Raw genomic sequence first — 9,153 nt, 5'->3', positions numbered from 1 at the left:
GAAGTGAGAGCGATGGGGTTTGTTCACAGCCCGGGGGGGATGTCCCGTGTTCCCGGAGCAGGGGCCAGGCAGCCGGGTTGCTGTGATGAGGTTTATCAGATGCTCAGGTAACACGTTAAGAAAAGCCAGGAAAAAACAAAAACAAAACAATCAACTTAGCAAGCTTATCTCCTAACCCTGTCATTTTTCAACCAGGGCAGAGCTCACGACACACCTGGATCAGCTCACCTGGCTGGCGTGGGCTGCCAGGTACCCACCCGCGGCACGTGCGCCCTGCTTGCTCCGCTCTGCCCAAGCAGCCGGTTCGCCAGGCTCCGCCAGCCTCTGGGCCAGGAGCAGCGAGCCCAGCCTGCCTGCCTGTGCCTCAGAAGAGACCCCCAGCCACCCCCAAGCTCTGCTGCAGCCCAACATCACATCTTCGGTCTGGTTATCGTGTGAAGGGAGCTTGTAAAGATGCTGGAACACTCGCACTTCAGCCATGCACAGTTACTAAAGAAGCTTTATTCCTGCTCCCAGCTGGCCCTGAAATTAGAGACACAGCAGGGAGAAGTGCACCGAGTGCACTGGAGCACAGGACAAGCCCAGATCAGGTGTGAGTCATCACTGGAGTGCAATTAACACTTGCAGCTCTTCCCAAACAGACATGAGCCCGGCTCTCACTCTTGGCAATGAGGTTTCCTTCCTGTTGCGGCAGTGGGAAATGGAGGCAGGGCCGGCCAGTGTCACCCTTGGCAGCACTGGGACTTGCTGGCTGCAGCCTGGCTGTGACCCTGCTGCTCTCCAGCGAGACCAAGGCAGGCTGAGCAGTCGCTCTGGGTTTGGGTAGTGCAGGCAAGCACTGGCTGCAGTGACCATCTCCAAACACAGGAGCGATGTGAACTGTTGAGATGACTTGGTTGCTCCAGGCAGACTCCAGCTACAACCTAGAAACCTAGAAACTCTGCTGAGCTAAACTGTCAGCTGGCATAAATCGGTGTCTATCTGAAGCAGGAATCCTCTGCTCTAAGTTCAGTGAAGAGGTCTGGCCTGAGGATGGTTTGCTGATCTTCCAAGCCCAGAGCAACCCTCTTCCTCTGGCCAAGAGCACTGAACTGCATGCATCATGTCCCACTCCCCAGTCAGAGGGTCCCCCTGCTCCATCACCCTCCAAAATGGCTGGGAACAGAAAAAAAAAAGAGTGACAAAACTGGTGAGGCTTTCCCACCATGGTCCCAGCCTTGGCTTTGTGTGGCTGCTGTCCTGGCACAGGATGGTCACAGAGCCCAGTGCCCTGCTGGGACCCCCATGTGCTGCAAACACGGGAAGGGTGAACAGCAAAAGCGTGACTGCAATGAGCAGGAGGGCAGTTTCAGGGTGCTGCAGTATGTGGTTTTACAAGCATCACTGTGCCCCCAGGTGTGCCAGAGACACCTTGGACCCAAATAAAACCCAGGCTGCTACAAATACCATTCTGAATATGCTCAAAGCAATTTTGGGTGTAGGGCAAGAGCAGCTTGAATTAAGGAGCTTAAGAAAAGCAGAGATGTCTCCCTGTGGCTTCTTACCACTCCCAACAGGAGTGACATGTTTCATTTCATGTGCTTATCTATTATTTTAATTGCATATTAACAAGAGATCTAATCACAGAATCACAGAATCTTAGGGGTTGGAAGGGACCTCAAAAGATCATCCAGTCCAACTCCCCTGCCAGAGCAGGATCACCCAGAGCACATCACACATGAACGTGTCCAGGCGGGTTTTGAATGTCTCCAGTGAAGGAGATTCCACAACCTCTCTGGGCAGCCTGTTCCAGTGCTCTGTGACTCTTGCAGTAAAGAAGTTTTTTCTGATGATTACGTGGAACTTCCCATGTTCCAGTTTGCACCCATTGCCCCTTGTCCTATCACTGGTCATCACTGAACAAAGCCTGGCTCCATCCTCCTGACACTCACCCTTAACGAATAACAGTAATCAGTAAACACTGATGAGGTCACCCCTCAGTCTCCTCTTCTCCAAGCTAAAGAGACCCAGCTCCCTCAGCCTTTCCTCATAAGGGAGAAGTCCACTCCCTTCATCATTTTTGTGGGTCTGTGCTGGACTTTTTCAAGCAGTTCCCTGTCCTTCTTGAACTTCAGGGCCCAGAACTGGACACAATATTCCAGATGTGGCCTCACCAAGGCAGAACAGAGGGGGAGGAGAACCTCCCTTGACCGACTAACCACATCCTTTCTAATGCACCCCAGGATGCCACTGGCCTTCTTGGCCACAAGGGCACATTGCTGGCTCATCCTCCTGTCCACCAGGACCCCCAGGTCCCTTTCAGCTACACTGCTCTCCAGCAGGTCAGTCCCCAACCTGTACTGGTACATGGGGTTGTTCTTCCTAGATGCAAGACTCTACACTTGCCCTTGTTGAATTTCATTGCATTTCTCCCTGCCCAACTCTCCAGCCTGTCCAGGTCTCACTGAATGGCAGCACAGCCTTCTGGTGTGTCAGCCACTCCTCCCAGTTTAGTGTCATCAGCAAACTTGCTGAGAGCACACTTTGTTCCCTCATCCAGGTTGTTGATGAAAGTTTTGAACAGAACCAGTCCCAGTACCGACCCCTGAGGGACTCCACTGGTCACAGACCTCCAACTAGATTTTGTCCCTAATAATTTTAATTGTTCCCAATAATGCCCATGGAACAGATACACAAGCCTGAACATGTTTTCCTACTTTCTGCTGACCTATTAATTATTTCAGCTGCTCTTGTGCAGCTTTCTAGCTGTAGTTATATGCAGTTAAAGGCTTTATCCTCTTGTCTGTTGCAGCAGGCAAGACGCAAAACTGCCGGGGATACAGTCTGGCCCAGTATGTTTTGGGTTTAGCTGTTGTCTCTGTAGGAGTGGAGTGGTTAATACCAGAAAACCCTTTGGCTGCAGACCCTGTGTCTCCTCTCAGACATGCAGCTGATGCAGGGATACTGGTGTCTTTGGTGATCTGACACATATCCTTGGCTGGAGGAATAAGCTTGGACCATCCACTGGGCCATGGAGTTCTCCAAGCAGGCACATCATATGGCTGGTTGAAAACATGCTTGTTCCACCAATGGATGTTCATCAGCAAGCAGAGAATCTGAACAGTTGTTTGAGGATGGGGACGTTAGCACAGGACTTCCTCCTACAAAAATAAGTTGCAGCAAACTCAAGTCACTTTTGTTCGGGGTGGGAGAGACTTTGTGGCATCATGCAAATCTGACAGGCCAAGAAGACAAAACAGCACCCATGGGTGTAGGAAGAGTCACCCAGTATCATCCTCCTGGTGCCCCCAGGGAGACAAGAATCACCATGAGTGCAGCACTGTCACCTCCCTTTGTCACTTGCCTGAGGATTGTTCACAGCTCCAGAAGTCTCTTGGGGAAAGCTGCATGAGATGCCCAAGGGTTTCAGGGCTCATGCCAGCCCTTGCAGAAGCACACGACTCTCCCTCCCTCTCCTGGCCCCTCTGCTGATCCTCACTGTGGTACCTGGTCAGTCACAGAGCATGCACCTTTCAGGGCAGGCCTGAAACCGATGCACCAGCCCTGCCCAGAGAACCAGACACCCAGAGATCAGCCAAAAGCAGAAACCACAGCTGTTTTTTAAAAATAATTGCATTTTATTTCTCTACCCTCCTCTGTCGTTTGCAGTGTTGCTATTCAGAGCCTGAGTTAATGCCTTGGCAGCTTTGAGACTCCTGTGTCTCCTTCCCCCTGTCCAAGGGGGCCCAGAATTTACTGTCCCCCAAAGCTGCAGAAACTTCGTCCTACCAGGGGGATAGCAAGATGCAGGAGCAAGGATGATGGCTGGCTCTGGTGCTCAGAGGAATGGGTATATTGCAAAAATTAGAGCTTAAAAACAATTGGCTATTTCTCTCCAGGATTGTGGAAATTGAAAAGTGAATAAAACCCAAGCTCAAGAGCAAGGAAGGCATGGTCCAGGCATTGGTCCTTGGACTTTGGGGTGCTCTCTATGCAGAGGGGACAGGTTTCTTCCCATCTGCCAAGGTGTGATCCAGCACTTGGTCAGAGGCCACTGTCATGATTTAAGGCAGCAATGTGATTTGGTTTCCTGGTACAATGGCAGGGCACCACCTGCTTTTGGAGTTAGGACTGTGCTCTGAGGCAGAGCCTCATGGGACCAATCCCAGTGATTGCACAAGCCTCCACCAGGCTGGGCAAATCCTCCTGCACAGGGCAGGAGCAAGGCACAGGAAGCAGAGCCATTGCCCAGGGCAAGAGGGATGTGGGGATGCAGGGATGTGGCCAGCAGCAGAATGGGGGAGGCTTAGGACAAGCCAAAGTGCTGCAAGTTGGGAACACAGGACCGACCAGTCCCTGTCTCTCCAGAGGATGGAGGCAGCAGAGACAGTACTGAGGTCAGGTCTAGCTGGACTGTGCCTCTGAGCCCTGCTCAGGGGATGTGTGGCTGGTGGTGGCACAGGGCTGGAGGGGTGACATGGCTCCCGAGGTAGTTTTTGTTCACAGTCCCTTGTTAAAATAGACACATGGCACTTTGTCACCATGCTTGGCCACGATGCTGTCACGCAGCTCCGGCTCCAGGTCAGCCAGCGCAAGTGAGCTGTGAGGAGAGGAGAGAAACACAGACCTGAGATGCTCCTCCCTGACCACGGGTCAGGCCACTCTTCCTTCCCATTGCCATTTGAGGCAGTCCCTGGGATCTTGCAGGCTCATGTCAAGACCCACCATCCACCCCTGGCATCCACCACTCCCAGTGCTGGGGTGCAGAAAGATGCCCATGGGGCTGGAGGCCCCATTGCTCCCAGCACAGAGCTTGCAGAGCAGAGGAGGCACACACTCCCCTGCTGCCTGGGGCACCAGCATGTGCAGGCAGGTGCTGCCTCTGGTTGAAGGGTGGGTGCCCACTGTGCCTGAGCTAGGGGAGAAGCTGCCTCCCACTGAGCTAGGGGAGAAGAAAGGGTGCCCAGGTCTCAGGCAGGAGGGGGAAGCAGTGGGACAGGTACCATCTCTGCGGGAACAGGGCGCAGGCTGCCGGCACCATGAACAGGAGGCTGTGGGACAGAGAGGAGCTAGGTGTTAGTGCTGGGGATCGTAGGCCATTTGTGTCCCAGTTGCAGGGATCTCAGTCCAAGAGGTGCTGCTCACACCCCATGACTCCCAGTAACTGGGACATTCAGCTCATGCTGAATGGCAAGCAGATGCTCAATCACCTGCTGGGAAAGGGGTCTTTTTTCTGTGGTGATTTCAAGCACCCCTTGGAGCCACACTCCAGGCACCCATGGGAGGTCAAGCAGCATGATACTTACAAGCCCCCACACAGCAGCACCTGCAGAGGAGCGTGGAGAACCCTCATCCGCTGCAAGGGAAGAGCCACGAGTGAGACCCCAGACCCCGCTCATGGCGTGGCAAGACTTCTCCCCTCAAGAAGGCTAAATGCCCAATACCACTAGGGTGCCACCAACCCCTGTCACCCTCCAGCCTTCCCATGTCACCCAACAGACCTTTAGTGTGCCAGTGACTTGAATAGGGGGCAAAGCAAGGCAGGCTCTGCAACCCCCTATTTCATCCCCAGCATCTCAGCAGCTGGGGGACAGGGCTGGGGCACTGCATGGAAAACCATATCAGGAGAAAAATGGGCTTACCTGCATGAAGGTGAACTTCTCCAGTCGCTCCATGATGATAGGCAAAATAACTAGTTGCAGAGAGAAGAGGTCAGGGCGCCCTCCCAAGTTAGCCAACAGGGCTGCCCCAGCAGGATGCTCCGTGAGAGTGGCTGGTTGTACTGGGGGCTGCTGGGTGTTTGCTTACAGAAGGGATCTGGCACAGGACCCCTATCCCTTCATTGTCTGGGCAGCATGCTCTGTAATCCTCATGCTCCTGTCCCTCCTGCCAGGCTTGTGGCATGGCAAAGGTCTCACAAAGGCAAGGGAATGCAGAGCAAAGAGCCAGGGCCAGAGAGTGCAAAAGGTGTTCTCATGAGGCACCACAGGAGCACCTCACATCCCCCAGCAGCTGTGGGTTGATGGGGAGAGCTAGGTGCTTAGGAGGTCCTGATGGGAATGGCTGGATGGGGGAACCAGCTTCAACAGTGACATGACACCAAATGCCACCCAGGACGTGGGGCCACCCTCCCTCTTCTTCCCAGGGGGAAACTGAGGCAGAGGAAGGTGAGGTGGCATGTCCCAGGGACCCCCCCCTCCTACCCCATACTCACTCATGCCTGGTGCTGCCATGGTGATCCTGGAGACCACAACCTGCGTGATGCCCTTCACTGCTGCCCTCTGCAACCAAGAGCAGTGGGTGAGCCCCCATCACACTGTGCCCTGACCCAGACCCTCATCCTGAGACTCACCCTGGAGCAGCCAAGCTCGTTGTTGTCCTGGTCTGTCACTGTCACCCCATTGATGATCTCCCTGCAAGGGAGACATGGCACTGAACAGTGGCTGGGGATGGGGAGTTGTGAGGAGGAAAGCAGCAGGGTACCAAGATGTCCCCCGGGCTGTGCTGGCACAGCAGCCCTGGCCACCTCCAGCCCTCATCCCACACCACAGGGCTCCATGGTCCCCGGGGTCCCATAGTCCCCAACCCAGCCAATGCTGCCATCTTCAGGGCATGACTGCAAACAGAGTCTGGCTGTCCAGGGAATAGACAATGGCCTGGGACATGCAGCCAAGCGAGGGGACAGTCCCCCATACAGCATCCCAGCTCCCTGTGCTGTCACCCCTGGGTGACCCCAAGCAGCAGGCACAAGTCTCATCTAGGTGGTCCCAGCACCAGGACATCGTGGACTGGGGCTCTCTCATAACCATACACAAAAGACTTTTGAGTCTGAGGGATACTCCAGCCTAGACCCCAGAACAGCTATCCTTAGCCCAAAATCCCCCTCCTGCTCCAGGCAGAGGCTGAGCCACCTCCCAGCACCCTCCACCAGAGGGAATGGCAACACGATTGTTGAGAACCCAGCTCATGTTCCCCCCATCCTCCCATCCCTCCCATCCACCAGCTTGCCTTCAGAGGGAACAGGGTTCCTCGAGCACCCTGGCCGTGCACAGCACTTACTGTTGTCTCATCATGGGGATATTGACACAGTTGGCAGCAGCCACGGCTGCAAAGGGGACCCAGCGGGCCAGCAGGGGGGGGGCTCGCTGTGGGGACAGGTTTGTGTCAGCTCAGGGGGGCAGGATGCAGCCAGCAGCCCCACCTGGCCCCATCCCAGCATACCTTGGTGTAAAGGTTGAGTCCCACCGCAGTGGCCAGGGCTGCACTGGTGGCTGAGATGTAAGCTACCCCCATCTGACTGCAGAGCAAATTTGGAAAGAAGGGAGAGAAAAGAAACACTAACTGATAAATCCTGTTCCTTCAGTGCCCAACATGAAGCACAGGGAAACTTTAAGGGGCATCACAGGGAGACCTGGCACAGAGGGTCCCTATCCCAAGCTGGGGCACACTCACCTGAGAGAGATGGGGGAGGCAGCATTGCGGTTGGTGTAGTTGACAATGGCATTGAAGGACTGGTTCATCCACTGCCAGAAAACCACTGCAGGCACTGTCCTGTGGAGGGAAGGGACAGGAGAGCACCCAAGGGCTATCAGGGATGCCCAGCCTGTGCCTGTAGCCAGGTTTGTCAGGGGGACAGCCCTCAATACCCTTTTCCTGGTGTCTCCCAAGGGAAACCGAGGCACTGTGGCACAACCATGGGCAAGTGGCAGAACTGGGAAATGACCCCAAGCGTCCTGGCTGCTGCAGGGCTTTGGGGAGCACAAGAGGGGCCACAGCCATGCTGGGCACTCAGCCATGGGTGGCAGACCCAGCCCTCAGCAGGGCAGAAGCCATTCTGCTAGGCTGAGATAAGCCTTTGGCAATGGGAGTGGCAAGGAGGAGGCATACAGGGACAGAGGTGGCTTTGGGGATGACCAGGATGCATAAGTCCCTACTGGTATCTCAGGGACACCGAGGTGGGAGAGGAGGGGAAATGAGGAAATGTGGGTCTGAGCAAGCTTTGGGATACAGGCAGGTGGAGATGGGCTGGGAAGAGGGTGACCCATCATCACTGGGAAATGCTCCAACCAGGCTGGACCTCACTTTGCAAATCAATCCAGTGAACAGGGATAGGGATCTGCTGGAAAAGACAGTGTCTGTCCCACATGTTCTGCGCTAGGGACAGGACTACTCATCCTCCCAGCAGCTATTTCAGAAGGAAACTCCAGGGAGCTGCTGGTGTGGGCTGGGGATGCTGGAGCAGCATCCTCTGCTGGGGACATACTTAGTTCTCAGTTTTGGGGGCCACTATGGTGTACAGAGCAAGAGCAGTAGCTGTGCAGGGCCTGGCCACATTAATCATTACAGCAGCTCTGGGAAGAGCTTAGCTCAGGGCAAAGCAAAACCATCCCCAGCAATGCCAGGGGCTGGGCACTGGGGACAGGGCACAGGGGCACAGGGCTTGGTCATGGGACAAAGGTAGGCACAGCAACCTCAGGCATGCCTCCAGCAGCAGGAGGAGGCAGACTGGCTGTGCCCTGGCCCTTGGGAACCACTGGAGAAGCTAGGGGCTGTCGGGGTGGCATCCCTAAGCTGGCACCCCCAGGGTCTCACCGGTAGAACTGGAGCATGCAGCCGGTGAGGGCCATGCCCCCTGGAACCTGGAAGGACATCCTCCCAATGAGGTTCATCTTCTCGCCACTGTCTGGGTGGAAGGCCGAGTCGTACAGCTTCTTGGCATAGAGCAGCTGCTCCCGGCTGCTTCCTGGGGGCACCAGCCCGGCCCTGCAAGCCCAGAGCCCGTTACGGGGGTGCCAAGCACCCCTGCCGGCACCTGGCACTGCCAGGGCACAGAGCCCCGGGCACCAGACATGAAAGGCAGCGGAAACATCTCCCACGAGGGAAACTTGTCCCAGCTTGAGGCTCCTGGGAGAAGCCTGGGAAACTCCCCCAAAACCACCTCCAGCTCCAGATTTTGTGCCCCAGCACGCCCACCGGGGAACACCCGCCTCCATCCCCTGCACCCCCACGGGGCAGCACCAAGGCACAGGAACGGCCCCAGCCCCTCACCTGCAGCCTCCCAGCAGGGCCTTGGCCCGGTCCAGCTCCTCCTCCGGCACCAGCGCCGTGCGGGGGTCGGTGATGTTAAAGAAATGCTTGAGGCGCCCCGCGAAGGTGCTCTGGTCCCAGCGCGGG

The 9,153-nt window shown here is 55.8% G+C and overlaps 1 protein-coding gene across 1 annotated transcript; it reads right to left on the bottom strand.

Moving 5' to 3' along the window:
• Window positions 1–4,479: 4,479 nt before the first annotated feature.
• SFXN2 (sideroflexin 2) lies at window positions 4,480–9,146 on the bottom strand (the record flags this gene model as incomplete). The annotated part of the gene is made up of 11 exons (XM_010000089.1): window positions 4,480–4,579; window positions 4,983–5,030; window positions 5,286–5,335; window positions 5,622–5,671; window positions 6,194–6,260; window positions 6,332–6,392; window positions 7,039–7,124; window positions 7,201–7,276; window positions 7,432–7,530; window positions 8,572–8,742; window positions 9,028–9,146. Coding segments are annotated over 11 exons (927 nt in total), but the record flags the coding sequence as incomplete, so codon positions are not given.
• Between the last annotated feature and the right edge of the window lie 7 nt (window positions 9,147–9,153).

This window comes from Chaetura pelagica, unplaced genomic scaffold (assembly GCF_000747805.2).
Source record: "Chaetura pelagica isolate M959 unplaced genomic scaffold, ChaPel_1.0 scaffold436, whole genome shotgun sequence".
Classification (NCBI taxonomy): domain Eukaryota; kingdom Metazoa; phylum Chordata; class Aves; order Apodiformes; family Apodidae; genus Chaetura; species Chaetura pelagica.
This window is presented reverse-complemented; position numbering and strand designations above follow the sequence as displayed.